The 20816-nt window shown below is 34.6% G+C and overlaps 2 protein-coding genes across 2 annotated transcripts; one reads left to right on the top strand and one right to left on the bottom strand.

The window, feature by feature from the left end:
- Positions 1-326: 326 nt before the first annotated feature.
- Positions 327-10710, bottom strand: LOC133174059 (uncharacterized). The gene is made up of 14 exons (XM_061309100.1): positions 10628-10710; positions 9107-9187; positions 8777-8873; positions 7591-7713; positions 7172-7238; positions 6448-6585; positions 5970-6354; positions 4586-4997; positions 4033-4255; positions 3439-3635; positions 1742-1920; positions 1364-1542; positions 1071-1158; positions 327-647 (listed from the first exon to the last, which is right to left on the bottom strand). The coding sequence occupies exons 1-14, from the start codon at positions 10662-10664 to the stop codon at positions 379-381; spliced, it is 2475 nt and encodes an 824-aa protein (XP_061165084.1). The 5' UTR covers positions 10665-10710; the 3' UTR covers positions 327-378.
- A 6085-nt stretch (positions 10711-16795) lies between these two features.
- On the top strand, positions 16796-20599 carry LOC133174060 (prolyl 4-hydroxylase subunit alpha-2-like). Its single transcript, XM_061309102.1, has 9 exons — positions 16796-16834; positions 17088-17252; positions 17529-17581; positions 17690-17810; positions 18696-18746; positions 18907-19002; positions 19166-19234; positions 20129-20225; positions 20532-20599. Exons 1-9 carry the CDS (start codon positions 16796-16798, stop codon positions 20597-20599), a joined length of 759 nt encoding a protein of 252 aa, XP_061165086.1.
- The last annotated feature ends 217 nt before the right edge of the window (positions 20600-20816 follow it).

Genomic DNA, 20816 nt, shown 5'->3' on the forward strand with positions numbered 1-20816 from the left:
TTCAGGGGCCTTCGCCCCCGAACCCCCACTAGGGCTTTGCCTTGAACCCGCTGAGGGCTTCAATTCAGACCCCAAACCCCCTGCCTTCTACTGCCCCCCCCCTCCCCATTACGAAATCCCTGGACCTGTACCAGATCAATTTATTCTTATTAGTAAGTTCTCAATACCAGTGCTATTTATTTCATAGTCTATGTGACATTAGTGCATGTGTTAAACATTGGTAAATATATTACATTTAAACAATTTTGTACCCAGTTTTTGTTAAAAGATAGTGTAATATTGAAACAAAATTTTCATAATCTACATTTAAATATTTCATTGCTCAATGCAAATTTACTGGTCAGAAAAACTGACCAATGCTTACATATATGTATAGATTTATCCTGCGGGGAGAGCTAGAGGACGATTGTAGATAGTCTCGTTGTCGTAGCCATAGGAACGGTACAATTTACCCTTGACAGCAGCCTCCTTGAGGACACGCATCATCAGGATGGATAGTTTGTGGTCCTCCTGTGTGATGTTCAGAGTGGTATACATAGAGGACAGAGCTCCGACATAAGCTGTGGTCAGATTCGCCTCGCGATCCGCCTCAGATATCACACGAATTTTCTCAGACTCTGCATTACCAGACTCTTTAATCTCATTGGCTGTGGAAACAAATCGTTCATACACTTATTTTTTGCAGGATACAAATAATTTTGTTAAAAAATGTATAAAACGTTTTTCTCAAGACATATACTACAGAGACTGGATATTTATAAATTAGAGTAGTGATTATTTTTCCTATTTAAACTTAATTAAGTCCTTCGGATAAGTTACATGAAAATTCTGTCAGCTCTCTGTTGATCTTTCTATTGATACTTGTGGGTGTTAAGTTTGTAAACCCTACCATGATTGTGAACTTGACTTGTTTGATGTTACCTTGCTTGCATACTTGTCTTGTTTGACATTATGTAATTCTTAATTGCATACTTGACTTGTCTGATGTAGTTTGATTCTTCTACTTTGATTGCATACAATTGAATTTGGTTATCTCAAACACTAATATCTTGAGTATCAAAGATGGCTACCTTGATTGCGTGCTTGACTAGTTTGACGTTCTGTAATTTTGTCTTCAACAGCTTTGTCTTGCTTCAACTGCTCTGTAAACACTTGCTCCTGTAAGCAATTTAACAAAATCCGTCAAAATATTTATGATGGAATTCTTGACATAAAAATACTGTTTTCATATCCAGTACTCCATTAACATGTAATTTTAAATGCCTTGTTTCTCATAAGGTCCAAATTTTCAGCTTTAACTTAATTTATATGTATATCTGGGTGGTACTCTTTTACCTGGAGTTTCTGGGTGGTACCCTCTTACCTGAAGTATAACACTTGTGAGGAACCGCTCCAGTACCTCCTGTGGTATGTCTACCTTTGTGAGTTGAAAGTACACTACGTAGATGTGGTATCCTTGGTTACATGTGGTGGGGCCCAGACAGGTAGAACAAACAGTGTTGTTAGTACAACTAGTGGGACAACAGCTCGGACAACAGTCACCTGCCAGAGTATATCAGTGGATGCACAAAACACATTCAATCTAATGCTACTACAAAGAATTTTATACAAGCCATTATCTGCCCCCTAAAATCAAACTTCAATCAACGAGGAAAGTTAAATTAGAGCTTAAGCAGCTGATTTCAGAACAAAGATTAGAGTACAATCTCTGAACTAACTTTTAAAAATACACTGTACTTACCCTCCAGTCTTTTCTTGAGTTTGTTGTGGAAATATGTTTCTAGATAAGCTCTCTGAAATCTGAAGTAGTCCACACTGATACTGGTGGCCGAGTTCTTTACTCTGCTTTCTGTGATGGAGCGGATAACAGAATCATATCCCATACCAAACTCTCTGTGTAATGTCCCTATCTCGGATCTTCTGTTCAATAAAGCAAACAAAAATCAACAGCATGCTTAAGAGAAATATGTGAGATAATTCTAATACAATACAGTTATGCACTTATACATTGGTTAATGTCAAAAACTCATTGGGACTGAAAAAATAACTTCCAGACATGAAAAAGTTTTAAAGACTGAAGTTCTTTAATTCATTAAGCAGTATAGATGTACAGACTATGTAGACCCACCTCCATATACACAATCATATAATATACTGATGCTTGATATGTACATGCATACAGCATAAAGTAGTTTTTTTTCAATTATATAAATTAATTGTTAATAAAGGTAAAATAAAATCTACACATTAAATATTTTAAACATTTGTGGACAATAAATGCATATACGAGGGGTTATCAAAAAGTTCGAGGACTAGTGCCATAAAATTAAAACCGCTTTAGGTACATCAATGAATTTTGACACAGTAAGTTAGTGTCATCTTTTCTATCTGTAGAATAAACCATAAATCATAGGTTTTAGTCGTTACTAAATTGTTAATGTTTTTGTAAGCAATGGTATGTCCAGTCGGTGCAACCTCCAACACGACATTTTTTTCTACCTGAGTGTAATTGACAAAAACTCTTTTGATGCAAACATTAGTCATCCAAAAAGCCTGTTAATTCAGGAAGGTTGTATGACACAATTGTTCCGTAAAATTTGCAATTTTTGCCTAATGCTGTAAGTTCTACAAAATTTTATCGTTCATTTTATATGGAGTGTCCAAACAATTAAAGACTTGAAAATTACGTCGAAAAGAGAGAGGGGTTTCTTTTTCCAACATTCTATAGAGTTTCGCCCTTGGAAAAACTGGTATAGATGTAGGAAATGTTTAAACGGACCACAGAGAAATAAAATGTATCCAGAGTACTTGTTTTTAAATGCAAAAAAAGATTCAGAGAGATGAGAGGTGTACAGTCAATGTGATTTGTAGTCAAAAGTCAGTCATGTTGAAAAGTGACGTTGATCATGAATGGTAAATATTGAACTCCGACAAGCTAAATATGTTGACATAATCAAGTGAGGCTCTTTCCCTATGTATAGATCCATTTATAATATTATATGCATTGAAAGCAGCTGTTCATAAAATCATATAAACAAGAACAGGTCTAAGTCCTTACTTAACTCCAGCAAATTGCATTGAGATAAGTGTATGAGGTAGAGGAAGCAGGCATCGAGTAACAATGACGTTGTCGGACGTCATGAAACTAAACGGAGACAGCCCCGGGTGATCATATAATAATGTCTTTTTTTTATTTTATAATAATTTGGAAAATAATCAACGTATCAATCTAAAATTTTCAACATTTCTTTAACTTTTGTTATTTTATGTTCCTTATAAATTTTGTAAGAACAGACTACATAGTTTTATCTCCTCAGTCCACGAACTTTTTGATAACCCCTCGTACATGTAGTTTTAACCTTCAATTTCTGAATTTAATGAACATTTTGTATGGGGATCTGAATGAACATTTTGTATGGGGATCATTTTATGATTTACCTGAGGAAGTACTGCAGATGGTAAGTAATTTTGATGCTCAATTTATCCACAGTGAATACTTCGTGTGACTTGGTGATAATGTGAGCACTGCGGGAAAATGTCAGGAATGCTGTACTAGGGCCAAGGATATAACAACCAAAATCGTAAGCCGTCGACCTATCGACTACACCAGTCACTTTGTTGTACTTTAGAGCATACTACAATAACAATTAAACTGCATAATTAATTATCTAATAACATCAGCAGCTTCTGACTGCAATGAAAATTCATACTGTTAAATATGTACCACTCATTAGGAGGAAATTGACCTCTGTGATGATTCTTACTAGTAAATAAACTTGTCTGATGAAATACTGAGGATTTTTATATTGGATGTTCCAATATAATTTGTACAACAGCATTTCTGCATAGCAATAACAATTCATACTCTAAGTTTAAATATGTCCTCAGACTTGATGCCTCAACCCTGACAGAAGACAACTATAAGCCTGCACTACAGATAAAAATGACAGAATAAAAATTTGCAACATACATTCTCAAAGATCTATAATCAATTATATTTTACCACAAAAAGACAAACGAATTCTATTTTACCTCGTGATAATCCAGATATACAAAACTGCTAGGGAACAGACCCAGGAATACAATGGCCGCCACAACTGATATTGTAATGGCAATAATACATTTACTTTCTCTTGAGGTCCAGTCCCTGTTTCTAAAAAGGAACCTCCAGAATCGAATCAGAAACCTACCAACCACTGTACAACAGGAGTTCAGGCAACACATGCGTTTACATTCAAAATCATCAGCTTCACTCCTGAAAAAGATTTGCATGATCTCATTAATATGTTATTGTTGATTATCAGCAATGTGAATCTACTAAACACATTATATTTAGCAATCTAATTAAAATCACCTGTTTTTAAAGCTTTGTTAATAAGTACTTCGTTTAGGAGCATTGTTAATAAGTACTTTGCTCCTAAACCAAGTGATTTCATCAGACCGAATTTCCGGTGAATGCAAAACAGTCAAATAATTTTCAAGTTTTAGCTATATACTCAAAAGTAATATGGAGTAATACTAAAAATTCTTAGTACTTGACATCACAATTCTTGCATTTATTACATTAATACTATTGTAATGTTACCTGTCTTCAGTGAGTAAATTTCCCTCCTCCAGTCTCTTGAGGTGTGTACTCCTGAGGTCCTTCATTTTATCCAGTAACGGCCCCTTTAACTTAGCATTTTTATCCTCTGGTTCTTTCTCCCCTGGACCCTCTTCAGTCTCTGGCTTCTCTCCATCTTCTTTGTCCATCACGGAGGAGATAGGTGGGAGGGATCTCCCCACCAGTGTTGTGTCCTCCCGCAGATGGTCTGGGATGCTGTCGACAGGCCCTGAATCTTCTGCATGGACTTTATTGAGGGAGGACATGCGCTTTAACAGAAGGGGAGGGAGGGCACGAGTCTCGTTTGTTTCGGAGGTACAGGGGGTCTTTGTTTCTACATAGGCTGCTGTAGGGATCTGAGGGGGGAGATTCTCCTGTTCAGGGAGCTCCTTACCTGATAATCAAAGTAAAAGAAACACCATTATCAAAGAGTAACTATGTACCTGAGGGATGTTTTGTTTTCTGTTTTTTTTGAAAAACAATAGCTATTACAGTATACAATACACTACTATACATGCCTTCATCATTTGAATTTGAAGGCAAAACTGGATTGCTTTTTCTCTTTTTGTTTTTTTTAAAGCAATTTACTACAATTTCGATTTGCTGTTCAATGAAGTATGAAAAAATATCCCACACTCAGTAAATCCCACAATGGATTCTCACCTGTCATTGCCTCTATGATCTCACAAAAGAATCTCACCTGTCATTGCCTCTATAACCTCACAACAGAAACTCATCTGTCATTGCCTCTATAACCTCACAACAGAATCTCACCTGTCATTGCCTCTATGACCTCACAACAGAATCTCACCTGTCATTGCCTCAATGACCTCACTACAGAATCTCACCTGTCATTGCCTCTATAACCTCACAACAGAATCTCACCTGTCATTGCCTCTATAACCTCACAACAGAATCTCACCTGTCATTGCCTCTATGACCTCACAACAGAATCTCACCTGTCATTGCCTCAATGACCTCACAACAGAATCTCACCTGTCATTGCCTCTATAACCTCACAACAGAATCTCACCTGTCATTGCCTCAATGACCTCACAACAGAATCTCACCTGTCATTGCCTCTATAACCTCACAACAAAATCTCACCTGTCATTGCCTCTATGACCTCACAACAGAATCTCACCTGTCATTGCCTCTATGACCTCACAACAGAATCTCACCTGTCATTGCCTCTATAACCTCACAACAGAATCTCACCTGTCACTGCCTCTATGATCTCACAACAGAATCTCACCTGTCATTGCCTCTATAACCTCACAACAGAAACTCATCTGTCATTGCCTCTATGATCTCACAACAGAATCTCACCTGTCATTGCCTCTATAACCTCACAACAGAATCTCACCTGTCATTGCCTCTATAACTTCTCTCTCCCTGATCTTCTTTTTCTTTTTTTTCTTGGCTTTCTTCCAAGATGATTCTTTCTCTCCGTCCAATGTCTCTCCCCCTGCCTTCTCTCCCCCTGCCATCTCTACCCCTGCCATCTCATCAGGACTGGTGTCACGGCGTTTCTTTTTCTTTTTTGACTTTTTCTTTGCCTGCTCATCTATGACAGAGTACTCTCCATTTGTTGACACTAGCATCAGTGGGCCGTCCTCGACAGTCTTTTCCTCTCTTTGTGACTGATCAGGAGAGTCTTGTAGCTCTACATCAGGGATGCCCTCTGCCTGATTCTGTACAGCGAGAGACATTTCTGTTATGTCTCTTTCACTGGCTTCTCTTTCCAGGAACTGTCATAAAATGTCAATATTAAGAGTTGTTTTTATAAAATAACACTCGTTGAAAATTTCCTCTAAATTAAATCCTCTTGTTTATAATCATACCCTTTTCTTTTTTTTCTTTTTCTTAGACTTTTTGGAGGAATCTTCACCCTCTGTGGTTCCAATTTCTGTTTCTCCATTCACGGCTTCAGTCCATGTGTGGTTGGAGTTATCCCCCTTTACCTCAATCCTCAGTGGAACCTTGAGGAATGAATTTGAACTGATTAATTTGATTTCACCTGAGTAAATTTCTACAAAAATTCCTCTTAAATGTACATGTACATTCATAATAATTTAGAAATCTCTTTTATTTACTTATATTTACATTTGCTGTGATTTTCTACTAAGCCAACTGTGAAATTGATTTGAAAGTCATTTTTGTGTATACTCACGCGTAGAAATATACATGGTAAAACTCACGCTAAAGTGACGGCACAATGAGGTTACAGAGACGTAAATAAAAATGTAACGATATAGGGCAGCAAGAAATTCAAATATTGAGTATATTTTTGGTGCTTTTAAACTTGTAAAATGTAAATATAAGGAATGTTTTTAAGTTTAGTGTGAATTATTGGTGTGTAAATCACACAGACTTGCACGTAGGCATATTTTTCATGAAGCGCTAGCGCGCTTCATGAAATATGCCTATGTGACAAGTCTGTGTGATTTACACACCAATAACTCACACAAAACTTAAAAACATTCCTTAATTAAAAAATCTAGCTGAAAACAAAATTATTCCTATCGATTATAAAATGACATATAATTGAAAATAAGAAATATTTACCATTTCTACGTTGTCCATGGGATCCATCTTAATCTCACTATCTTCACCATCTCTGCTTTTTGATCTTCTACAATTATTTACAATCAGACATAACAATAGTCTTCCCTGTAAAACAACTAAAATATGACAGCATGTTTCCCTGTTTATTACCAATGTCCCGTAGCTTTGAAATTCATACCTAGTTAAATTACTAGTTCATCATTTTAACATCAATACACAAACTGCTGTATAATCAGGTCTTTCAAAATCTGTAGGTACACAATCATAGTTTTACTTGGCTGAAATCAGGATTGTTTGATGGAAAAAAATTAGATAACATATTTAATCAAAATTACCTGTATTTTCACAAGGTACCTCCTATTTTCGTAAAAGTACTGCATGTTTCTAATCTTTTTGAATGCCCTGTATATAATGCTTACTTTTTTTTACTCTTTTTCCTGGTTAATTTACTTTTGTCTCTCCCCAGAAACACAGTTTCTCTGGGTCCTGATGTATTTCCCTCCCCAGCGTGGGTGGGGCTGGCATCCTCCGTTGAGTCCTTACTGTCAAAATAAAAATGATTTTAAAAACATGATTATAATTATGTCAACAATGAATAATCACCTCAGGCCATTCCAAGTTTTTTCTATGTTTAGCATCTGTGTGCGCCTTGGTTTTTGATACCCCATATCCAAAAAAACATTAACAAATTCAGGAGCCCTGAAATCGATTATTCTGGTCAAAATCTTTGAATACTGTCAATTTCTCGAAATATTTGTCTACAATGTCATATTAGTTATATTTTAAGCATTCAATACTTTGATCTTTCTACAAGAAAAATAGATTAACATAACCAAATTCTTTGAATGTCATTTTTATGACTATAAAGTCTGTTTTATTTCTTTGCTTGTGTGTTTTTTTTAGTCCCCTACCGGTGAAACCGGAGGGGACTATAGGTTTCCTCTGAGTCTGTCCGTCCGTCTGTCTGTCTGTCTGTCCCTCTGTCTGTCTGTCTGTCCCTCTGTCTGTCTGTCAGTCTGTCCCACTTGGTTTTCCACACTTTTTTCCTAAACGCTTGCAGATATTGAGCTGATTTTTGGTATGTGAGTGTATCTTGATGAGTTACAGATCAAGTTTGCATTTCGTTCTGCTTCATTGATTTTTGACGGAATTACGGCCTTTTCAATTTTTTGGGGTTTTCCGCAATTTTCTTCTAAACGCTTTCAGATATTGAGCTGATTTTTAGTAAGTCACTTTACCTTGATTAGTAATAGGTCAAGTTTGCATTTCGTTCCGCTTCATTGATTTTTGATGGATTTATGGCATTTTCAATTCTTAACGGGAACCAGATTACACTTGCCGGTAGGGGACTAGTATTGCTAATGCAATACTCTCAGAATGCTTGTTTTTTTGCAGATAGGTAGGTAAGTTTTTGATAGATGGGTGGATGCTTAACATAGAAAAAAAAAACTTCGATCAGCCTAAAACTAAAAAAAAATTGTTGGAAAAAAAAAATCACTCATGAAATTTTTCCCCATAATTTTTTTTTTTAAGTAATAGCAGTCATAGATCACATCAGATAGAGTTAACAGGGGAGAGCAGATTATAGGTAGAAATACAACTTACAGTCCTTTATATCCCCGAGACACGGCCTCCTCATATGAAGGTAGTTCTTCCTCTGGAAACACTGGCTCAGGATGAACAAAACTGTCCTCTCTTTGTTCTATAAATATCAAAATACAGGAGATTAAGACATTAGTTTATAGCAAGCTTTTTATGAGCATGTATTTTATTAACATCAGTAAATCATGGTCAAATATAAACTGAATTCAATGAACTATGAATGCATGTATCAACCAAGTAATGGATGAATCTTGAGGTCTGGTATAATGAATTACATTAACTGTCATACCTAGCCTAATTTTTCTTTTATATTTCTCTGATACGTGATCTTACCATTATACAGATGTCTGAGGGTCTCTCTGTCCACTGGAGCTATTGACAAGGTGTTACTCTGTATTCTGTCACGGACTTCATCTATGTAATTTACCGGGTACATAATGAATAAAGCTTCATTCAGGGATAGACATTAACTTTCAGATTTACTTGCCCTTCGGGCAAGTGGTCTCAAACTTTGACTTGTCCGAATGCAAAACTTTGTTGCCCAAAATAAGGAAAGAACTTCAGAAGAACTTTTTTTATTACTGTAAATGTTAAGACAAGAAAAAATGTGACCAAATACACTACTGTCAATTTGGCAAGGTGAGGTACCTGAAAAAAATTCGATGCTGAATGTATACCATTGTCCTTGTAAATTTAACCTGTTAACACACACTGTCATATAGCAATAACCCTCCGTTTTAATAAAATTCATATTTTTAAAAATTATTTTCGGTAGGATTCTTTTGTGAATCGTGATTTTCTGAGATAACTGTGAAACAACGCTGAAGGAAGATAGTTGCTACGTAACATACATCGATCTTTACCTTGATCAGGATACATCATGTTACACTGTACTTATATTCTGTGAGTGAATAAATAATCTAATTTCCAAATAAGAAGTAAAAGTTTAGATGTTAGACAAACAGCATATTTACCAGGGAAAAAACGGAATAACGAACCCAATTTTCAAATGAAAGGTATAATCCAGAAATTGCAACAAGGAATTCCGAATGCAAAAACAATGTCAGTCAGGTACCTGGCGGAAATCAAGTCTTCAAGTTATTGTTTTTTTTTTTTTTTTAAATTAATGTAAACTAAATAAATATGTACATTTCTATGAGAAAAAATCACTTGCCCGATTGGACAGGTACGTCGTAAGATTCACTTGCCCGAACTGAGAATTTACTTGTCCCGGGCAATCGGACAACCGTTAATGTCGATCCCTAGCTGTCATTATAACACACCTCAAAGGACAAACATTTTACCAATGATACACTGGGACTGTTCAATAACTTGCTTGTAATTTTTTTCATAGAACTCAGTGGAAGTTTGGGGGAATTTAACAACTGAAGCAGGTTACTTTTCATTTTTATGGACAAGGTATATACAACCCATATGTTAGTGAACTTCAACACCCCCTCCCAAGTTTCTGTTGCTGAAAATATGATAACTGCATTACATTATATGTCCCTACAGATGCATGACCCTTAGGGGTCCTTCATGTCTGTTTTTGTTGTTAATATTAGTTTAATCAAACACCAGTATATCATTTGACTTTAAGAAAGTGATATAAATGCAGGAAAAATCCTTCTCAAACTGTGTACACATGTACAAATATTTACAGTACATATATATGTGTTTCATTTTGTTTGAAAATGATTTTACTTAATATTACCTTTTTCAAACAATTTATATTTACCGGGTACAACAAAATCTAGTAACTGTTCCCCTTTACCAATTTTTTTAAGCACCAGGTATTTACTTTGTAGGTAACAGAGGTACATGTATATGTACATAATGTTTTGTACTTCTCACCATTTCTGTCTGTAGTGTGACCTGTGTGATCAGCCATTGCTTGACTTAATTTACGATTGTGTCAGTACGTGCCTCCATTTTCTACAAAAATTAATACAGCTGTGTCAATCATGAGTGCCAATACTATTAGTTTACACTTGAAAGGACTATATTTGGTCACAGTCAATATCTGCCCCACCCCAAAAAAAAGTGTGATGGGGAATCTTATTAATTTAAATTATGTTCTAAGCCAGGAGGGTATCTGTACACTTCAAAACATTAAACAATTTCACCCACTGTGAAATCATAAGTTAGATATGACATCAAAAAATGACATAAATTCTATATTTCAATGATTTTAAAAGAAAAAAAGTGTATTTTATGTTGATAATTTGACAGCATGGATCAACTATCTATAGCACAGGTCTTCTCAGACTCCATCTTTTGATACATATAATGCGTAGAATGAAAATATCAATGAATTTGTGAAAATAAATCCCGGTCAAGTTTGCACTCTATAAAAACTAAGGTCAAAATTGAACCAAATTTGTGCATTTTTCTCTCTATTTATAACAATAACAGGAAACTCAATAGTTTGTGCCAATATTTTTCTTTTTGTGGTGGTGGTGGTGGGGGGTGGGGGGGGATCTATACCTTTACCAAATAAAGTTCTTTCTTTAACCATGTCAACAGCCATTAAAATGCTGATTAGATTTTTCTTGTGTCCAGAGTCAAAAAGACTATCAGAGTGCTTTTATATCGAAACATACAAGGTATCTGCAGGTCATAACCTTTTTTATATACTTCAAAAAACTTTGTGTCGACAGTCTTCAATTCAATACAATCGTGATGTATTGATAATACAGTGTCTGTGCTATGTGATGACATCTTGTTCATAGTCTACTCTACCCCATTTGCTCCTTGTTTGATCTCCAACTGACATCTCTGAAACAAATTTTCACAAAACACAGCATACAGTAGAACACGTGATGATGTCAACTGGCAAAAATGTGTAAATACAATGTAGCCAGGTAGCTGCATGAATAAGTAGGATCATGGAATAGGAGTACGATGTTGGAAATGCATTTATTTATTAAGCAATATATACAGATTTATTCATTACAAAAAGATAGATGTACCTTTAAAGTATGTCACAATATGGTCATTTCCTCACCTGTCACTGTGTCCACTGACAGATAATCAGATTGACTTTGTTTTAGGTACAAGCGCCAAACATATTCCAAACGCTTGAAAGACTGACATACACGAATATTTAAATTTACTGGGACGACCTAATTTATTCCGAATTTGTCAACAGGTGCCCGTTACTGAGACAAGGAAAAAAATTATGAATATTTAAAAAAAGCTGCATTTCTTTCTGTTTTATTTTTTGCTTTATTTTTTTCCCTCATATTCTATGTATTACATGTTGCACATATACACAATTTACTTGAGCTTTGAACAAAACACTAATGTGCATGAATCTTGAATATAAGGATTGGAAGAAAAATTAAAATTTAAAATGAACCTACTTAACAATTAAAAACTGATCCACTGTTCATGAATAAAAATCCATAATTTTTAATTATATGTATTGAGGATTCAAATTTTAGATTGTGTACATACACGTAAACTTGTCATCGCTTTGAATAATCTTTGTAATGAAATATGAAGATAACGAACAGTAATATTTAAAGCTCAAAAGTCCATTGAAACAATACAGATTTGGAGCAATGCAAACATGGACCTCTAAAACTCCAGAGGTGGGATCAGGTGCCATGGAGGAGGAAGCATCCCCTGTCGACCTGTCACACCCGCCGTGTGCTCCTTGTCATGATCGGACAAACGGAAAAATCCGTAGACATATCTGTGTGAAAATAATGGCCTAACAATATGTATGAATAACTTCAGTCAACATTCGACTTAATGATAGTGTATTTGAAAAGAAATTGCGTAAGGTTGACTTAAAACGAGACTGATCATATTCTTGTTTCATCAACTTATTTGTCAATAGCTTGCCTCGTTTTAGAATTATTCCTACGTAAAGCATGCTCTTGCGCATCGAATCAGTTTAACTGGGAGACATAAACTCCATATGCAGGTGATAGTTTGCATATTACTACATAAATAGGGGTGTTGACGATAGAAAAGTTTGTCATCACGTTTATCATAATGTTTTTGTAGTTAGGTTAGTACGTCTTTTTCTAGTAAAATATATGAAATATGAAACAGATGTGTCAGACTCTGTGGTTTCTTTTATTTCGAGCTCAAAGGGATACATCGAATCAATGTAGGAATGAAAATGAATACTGTTAATGTGATCATAAAACGTCGTCGGTATATCTAAATGATGAAATGAAGGCCACAGCAAGAGACTTCTTCTTTTCATGCAGATGTAAGTACTTCATAATAGCCCGAAGTGCCCAATCAAAAAGATTTAAACTGATCTTTCAGATGTAAAATGCAGATGACAAGAGAATCTGAAAAAGGCTATTTGTATGCATCTCCGAGTGCAACATCTTTGATGGTTGGTCATTGTCAACCTTATAATCAGTTGGGAATAAAACCCTGTCAGAAATTTTAACCTGAAAAGTACACATGTATATATAGATGAAATACAGCATCTCAAAGCGGAAACTTCATTAAGATATCAGAAGCGATATACATGTTACACATATATACAAATATATGGAAGATAAGTCAATGTACGGTAAATGTAGGTCGAATTAGTCTACTTTAGAATTCCAATTATCATAGCATCAAAAGCAAACAATATTTCATAACCGATATCATCCATGCAAAGGGGGTTATTGTACGATTTTTCTAACAGTTTGAAATTGATCATATATATATATACATGTAGGTCAAAAACAGCATCAAAGGTATGTTATATAGTATAGACCAACATCTTTCTTAATTAACAATGCATGCAGCTAAACGAAACATGACTGCGACGTAGCATCGTATATCCCATCTTGAAAGATTGGTTAGATCTAAGCTTTGCGAGTGAGCCTTTTCCAAAGAGCATGTACATTCGTGTTTAATCATTACAAATAATGGTTATATCATGTTGTAAATTTTTATTGGTAAATTCAAAATTTACAACATGACAGTTACATGCAGAATATCCCAGACATGATTGAAATTATAAATATGCATCCTTATTTTCATCATCCATGTAAGTTTGCCGATGATAGAAATCGTACAGCTATTCTTCGAAATTGTTACTTGGGTCATCCACAACATTATTGAACATTTACAATCTTAGCGTATAAAAGTATCCAGTATTAAATAGAATTTATATTTTAAAATGTACAGAACTGTAAACAAAAGCTTTCATTGTTTTTGATCCATATATTTTTAGGCGGAGCCAAACTCAAAAGTACAATCCAAGGATGGTCAAATAAAAAATATAGAAGGAGAAGCGATGATAAGAAAGTGGATGACGGACTGAAGGAGATAACATTCATATACCCGAACTTTCTTTGGAACTGGAAGTGCGGGTACATTAATTAATACGTCCGTGACGTAGTGTGACTAAAGTAGTAATACAATTTCCTGAGGCCATCGTGCAAATGTTTTTAAGAATAGAACTTACAATTAGGTTAATGAGTGGCTTCTTCCGGGTGTTGTGTGGGTGGTCAGAGTCAAAATGGGGCTTTTGTCAATGTGGAAAATTCTCTTACAGATATTTATTATTTTGTGTCTTTGTGATTCACCGTCAGGGTTATATACATCTACGTACAAGATTGAAAGTTTGACAAAAATGGATTTCGACTTCTTCAACGGTCTTCGACGATACAACGAACACCAAAGGAATTGCTCTCTTGAGGTTATACCAGCTATCCAAAGGTAATATATAGACATTGTCACACATGCAAAAGATCACCGAGTATCAATAACATTAATATTGACTAAATGGATTTTTCTTTGATTGCTCACCGTAATGTTCGCTCTTTGCAACGCTTTTCACAAAATTCTTGAGATTAATCTTTTGGAATTTGTAGCTTTCTAAACAAAGAATTCACTGTGCCTCCAAACAGAGATTCTGTCGGACATCCAGTAAAGACATTCCACGTCCTGAAGAGAATCATGGGAGACTGGAGAAATATTGCCAGCCTGGTGTTTAATAATTCCGAAATCCAGGAAAAACAAAGCACAAAAGGTTCTTTATTTATTTAATAAATAATTTACATGCCCCCCAGGTATGTTGACAGATTCTACACTGCCTGGATAATTCTTTAAACACGAGTTAACCTACATAGTAACTAAACAAAATATTGCATAATTGAGGTTCATCGACCCTCTGATAAGAGAGGTAACTCTCACTTGGTTAAATAAAAAAAAATAACTAAAAAAATCATGAAATTGATAGACATATCATGTTGTAAATTTTGAATTTACTAGGGGGAGGTAAATGCAAAATTTACAACATGATAATGTTGTAAATTTTGCATTTACCTCCCCCTAGTAAATTCAAAATTTACAACATGATAGACAACTCCAAATTTTCTGTCCAATGTATCTATGCCGATATGAATATATTCAATTTATGTAAATATGAAAAATATATGATTGAATTTTTATAGAAAAGTGTGCTATAAAATTTTCTTAATAATTTCTTTTCAAAGAATTCCGAGAATTTTACCGCAAGAAGGAACTTGAGATATCAAAATGGCCGACGATAGACGACATTAATGGCGCTATGACAGGACTTCTCCGTGTTTGGTCAGTTTATCAGTTGGATGCAGATGACGTCATTGCGGGTGTCATTTTTGGTGTTACCTCAACACCGTTGTCAACAGATGATATGATAATGCTGGCTGAGCACGCGAGGAAACTAGAGTTCTACACTGAAGAAATTGCTCTTCGCCAAAAGTGTCTGAAACGTCTTCATTTGGAAGAAAAAGAGTATTTAAAACATACTTTAAAGTTAGCAAAAGCTTATCACAACGTGAGTTCATCAACATTACATTATAATCTGACTTTTTATGCATGTATAATCTCTTTCTGTTTACGGAAACTGACGCTTTTGTGAACTTTACATTTAGATAAAGGTGTCAAATACAGCAATGAAACTTCTATCACCCTTTCTACTGACAGGTTTGTAATAAAATATGAAGGGAACGAACAGCATAACCATTGCAAGCTCAGAAGTCCATTGAAATTCGAATATTTTTTTGAAAAATATTTCGGCTGAAAAATAGCATATGATTTTTATTATGATTTTTAAAATCATTTCAGCACACAACAAAGTTAAACCGCTCCTGATAAAATATGAACAAGCGGCAAAAAATCAGATTACATCGACCGGGAAAGTCTACAGAGAAAGACGTATTTTTTCTGAAACAGACCAACTTTGTCAGAAGAACATTAAGGTGGTATTTTATTAATATTCAGAGTAATTTAAAGGTATAATAAATTATGAACTTGTAACATATATGCAAATGGAGATTTAAGTTTTTTTGGAAAATACTTTATGTGTTCGTGATTTCTATAGAGGAACTGGGCTCTTGTTCTGTTTATATGGGTCTACTTGTTTAAAAAAAAAATGAAATCTCCTAATTCGAACTTTCTAAAGAAAATTGGGGTATATTGTAGTTATCCATATACGTCCGTCGTCACTCTTTCTTTTTTAAAATGATACAATAAGGATTTTGTATTTTAATGAAGACCATAAGGAACTCTTGATAATTCAGTCCCTCTGGACTTGAATTATATAATTCCCTATGAAAAGTTGTTGGAATGTATTCTGGAATTTTGCCATGAAAAACTTAAGCCAAGGTTGCAGCTGTGCAATAAGGTTTCCAAGAATGCTGGAAATGACTAACATTTTCTGAATGAATGATTAAAATTCTTTAACAGGTCTATTAAAAAAACCCCATGATTTCTATTTTAATGAACCTTACAAGAATATTTATAATTAGGATTCATTTTAATATATATATGTAATGATATGAACTCTGCGTGCTTGAGGCCTATATTGTCTGGATGAGTTACCATATGTTTGATGTTTTCGGAGCAGGTCACTTTTCATGTAACTATAACCTTGACTAACCTTGCATTGGTGTTGCATCTTGGGATGTATACTACTATTCATGCTTTGGATGCTGTGTGACCCATAATTTCAGGATCAATGATCAGATAGATGTTTTGGAAGCAGGTCTGATTATTATTGTCATTCCTTAAATGTCGAGAGAAGCTTCTATAGAGTTAATTCAGAGCACAGTGAGAGATAAGTTTTCGAAACACATCCCTCGTCGTTCAATCCGGCTGAAATGAATCTTTTCACTTGCCTTTTTTGTGACATATGAGAACATCGTACGGTGCAATAAAATCAAACAGAGAGCAAGGGAGAGGGCTAATATAGATACTATTATTCCAACCTTTGATGTTGGGATTTTATAAGTTGAACTTGGTATATCAAATCTGAACGATATATAAAAACAAAATTAGTAATAAACTCTATAAACCTTGACAGACTCCAAAGGAACTTTCAGAACTGTACTGCTCTATAAGGAGAACTAAAATCCCATATTACTTAGTCAAAGAAGAGGTCCTTCATGTTCACCCGAGAGTGTCGCTTTTTCATGAGGTCATATCCGAGGACGATATCAGAACTTTGAGAAGATACACTCTTCAACAGGTGAGGTAAAAGGATCGCGGCTAAATAATATAAATCAATAAATAGTAAATATTTTCCTTAATAAATTTTGATTTTTACCAATTTCTTTATCTTTAATTAATTATGATAACGTCATATTGTGTTGAAGAGAAATAACACAGGATATCAAAGAAATTTGATCAGGAAATTAAATTTTAGAGATGCAGTGAGTATGTATGTATGTATATGGATTGTAACAAGCTTTTGCTTGTCTTTGATTTATAATACATGTATATAATTTCCTTTCTTTCTGTGCAGGTCAATAAACCTTCGCCAGCTGAGACTGAATTCGTCGATCTTGGAATGACCATGTATGTATATGTCGTACTAAAAATTAAGCAACCTCAGAATACACTCATTACATACAATACCATTTTTATGATATATAACACACATGCTTTTCTTGCGGGTTATTTCAGATATCAGTTAAATGAGAGAAAATTTAGGAGGTTGTCGGACAAATTAAGCAGGAGAATGTCTCTAATTACAGGACTGAGTACTCACTTAAAGTCGTTACAATCCGATGTCGAGGACTTTCAGGTAATTAAATAAACTGATTTACAACAGTGAAGGTTTCAGAAGACAGTCATGCACTAATTTTGTACAATGTTATCTGTATAACATTGTGAAAATATCACCTAAATCTCATCATCTTTTTAGTACATCTCGAGTAGTAATTTTCTGGATACCATACAACAATAAAATACTGCAGCTCTGAATATAATGCGTATAACGGTATATTATCCGACTGCAGCGAGTCCTATATTTGAGTGATTACACTATTTTGAGTAACTTTTGATGCTTTTATGACATAATTAAGCTATATGCCTGAAAAGTTATATATCACACAATTGTTTTCAGTCCTAAAGCACTCTGGTCGAAATTTAATAAATGACACCACAGAGTCTGACACGTCTGTTTCATATTTTGGTATTTTACTAGAGAAGGAAATTGACGGCAAACTAACAACTAAACTTTGTGATAAACGTGATGACTTCAACTTTTCCATTTTTTGTGTAGCAATGAACATTATCACCTGCATATAGGTTTATGTCTCCCAGTTGAGCATGTTCTATCTACGAACAATTTCTAAAATGAGACAGGCTACTGAGAAATAAGTTGATGATACGAGAGTATCAACAATCTCGTTTAAAATTAACATTTGGCAAATTCTGTGGTCGGTACAATGACTTTGTTTGCAAATACAAACTGTTGTTATGTCGAATATTGACTGACTTTGTTTTTTTTAAATATTAATTCCATTTGAAAGGAAATATTGATTTACATTACTGAATTAATGGTATTCTATTTTTGCATTAAATGAGATATTAGCACTAATATATATTATAATCCCATGAAAAATATTGCAAATATCAGTTATATGAGTATAATTTCTATTCTTTTTTCCTTATTACTATTCGTAAGGTGGTCAATTACGGAGCGGGTGGTCGATTTCCTCAGCACAGCGACTGTAGGGTATGTAGCAGATTCCGACTCCTTCATCAATATACTGATTTTCAAATAATCATGACAAAAATGGAATATTTTTAATTTAAAGATTTTACGTCTTTTTTTTTTTTTGATCATCTGAACCTGAGATTTTAGTTATAGATTTGATTGATTTCTTCTTACTCAGTCGGAGCCACTATGGACGAGCACGGACGATGACCAGCTATCCCTGTCTCCCTATATCAGATTTTCAGGTGACAACATAGCTACCTGGATCAACTTCGTAAGTCATATTTTTTAACTTCTCATATATTTATCAAACACTGAATTTTACCATACGTGTGACAATATTCTGGACCAGAAATAAGGCTTTTGTTTCCATCAGCAGTGCTCAGAACCCGGAAGGTTAAAAGAAATAAACTCAATTCAAGTTATTAATTTTACAGATGAATGATGTCCGGGAAGGTGGTGCTACAATAATGCCAAATCTGAAAGTCAGAGTAACCCCTGTGAAAGTAAGCAAATACACATATATCATAATTACTTCATATTCTAGGAGATCACAATTGTTAATATCTCCTATGTCATATCACTTTGTAAAATTTCATTTAAAAAAGAGAATATCTTCTCGCAAAGAGTAAGTTTTAATCAACACATCAGCTTGTACATCAAATTAATTCATTGGTTTCAGAATCACTCTCTGCAAATTTGACAGGTAACTGGTTTGGACTGAAGTCTGTAACTTATTAATATTATTTTAGAATATGACTCTATACCCAAATCAAGTTTTCGCTTAAATTTTCTTTAAACTAGACCTTCACATGCCCCAAAATTTGCCTGCAATACTGCATTGAATTCTTGCAAGAAATTCAGCCTGTAACATGTGATTGAGACGATTTCCCATCATTAGTTGTTATTCCAAGAAAAAATGTTTCAAGTATTTTAGATCTTGTTCACAACATTATTTGTCAAAACCATTTCTTAGTCCTTTTTCCTGAAATGAAAATTTTTGTCGGTAAGTGCCCAGTTTCAGAGACCCTCATTATTATGTATTCATTCCAAGAAAGAAACCTGGCATCAAAAGTAGATTAAAGCTTGCTTACACATGATTAGAAGGAAGGATAGAGATTAAGTCAAATCAAGCAAGTACTTAATGTTCTAGGACTTTCAATTACTAAAAAATAGTGTACATGAATTTACACTAATACACACAATGCTATTATGGTACTAGAATTTCTTTCCTTATAGACATGAATCTGGTTCACACTGTACTCTGCATAATAAAAAAAAAACTGAAATCTACCGTTTTCATGGATAAAGTACCGGGATGGAGCTGTTCGTTCAAAGCATTTATTTGATATGTACATCCTACAGAAAATCATCAAATCAATTCGATTACATATTTGTAGGGATCAGCTTTATTTTTCTACAATTACAAACGCAATGGAAACTGTGATTTACGTACTCAATATGGCACATGTCCGGTGGCTTTAGGGACGCGGTGGGGTAAGTGATTGATTAATTATATGTTGTTTAACGCCGAGTCGGCAGTTTTTCCAGCCATTTTTCGGCTGAGTTAGTGCTTTGATTGATTGACTAATTAACGCCGAGTTGGCAGTATGTCAGCTTTCGGTGAAGTAAGTGGTTCGAAGCCGAGATATTCCTTACGTCAATTTATATAAGATTTAATGATTAGTTCTATTATAAGGATTATCTACTCCTGTAAAATTCTAGCTGTAATATTTTAAGAGATTAATCCTTATCTGACTTTGAATCATATAAAACGTTGTCAACACAAATATTTATTTGCAGATGCTGTAAAATTGATTAAACAAGGCGGACAAATTTTCCGAAGATTGTGTGATATATCGGTGGATTAGAGGCCGACTAAATTTGTTAAAATGTACACTATACTCACACTGTGCATAATAATCGTTAGTGTCTCATTGTTTACTTTGGCTACTATTGTATTTAATAAAAAATCTGAAAAACTTAGTCGTATACTGTGACTTTCAAAAATGAGGAGCACGCGGGTCATTCAGGGAAGGTCAGTATGTCATGCATGATGAAATGTGATGGTAGGTAAGGTACAGCTAC

The sequence above is a fragment of the Saccostrea echinata genome, unplaced genomic scaffold (genome assembly GCF_033153115.1).
Source record: "Saccostrea echinata isolate AGI-Se365-2 ecotype Australia unplaced genomic scaffold, CSIRO_AGI_Sech_v1 ptg000057l, whole genome shotgun sequence".
Taxonomy (NCBI): domain Eukaryota; kingdom Metazoa; phylum Mollusca; class Bivalvia; order Ostreida; family Ostreidae; genus Saccostrea; species Saccostrea echinata.

Coding starts and splice junctions, on each gene's coding strand:
- LOC133174059 (XM_061309100.1), bottom strand. CDS start 10,664: ATGGCTGATCACACAGGTCACACTACAGACAGAAATG. Junction 4,256..4,585: donor AATTTACTCACTGAAGACAG/GTAACATTACAA, acceptor AATCTTTTTCAG/GAGTGAAGCTGATGATTTTG. Junction 648..1,070: donor TAGTCAAGCACGCAATCAAG/GTAGCCATCTTT, acceptor TTGTTTCCACAG/CCAATGAGATTAAAGAGTCT.
- LOC133174060 (XM_061309102.1), top strand. CDS start 16,796: ATGTCGAGAGAAGCTTCTATAGAGTTAATTCAGAGCACA. Junction 17,253..17,528: donor GAAGATACACTCTTCAACAG/GTGAGGTAAAAG, acceptor CTTTCTGTGCAG/GTCAATAAACCTTCGCCAGC. Junction 19,003..19,165: donor TAGCTACCTGGATCAACTTC/GTAAGTCATATT, acceptor TTAATTTTACAG/ATGAATGATGTCCGGGAAGG.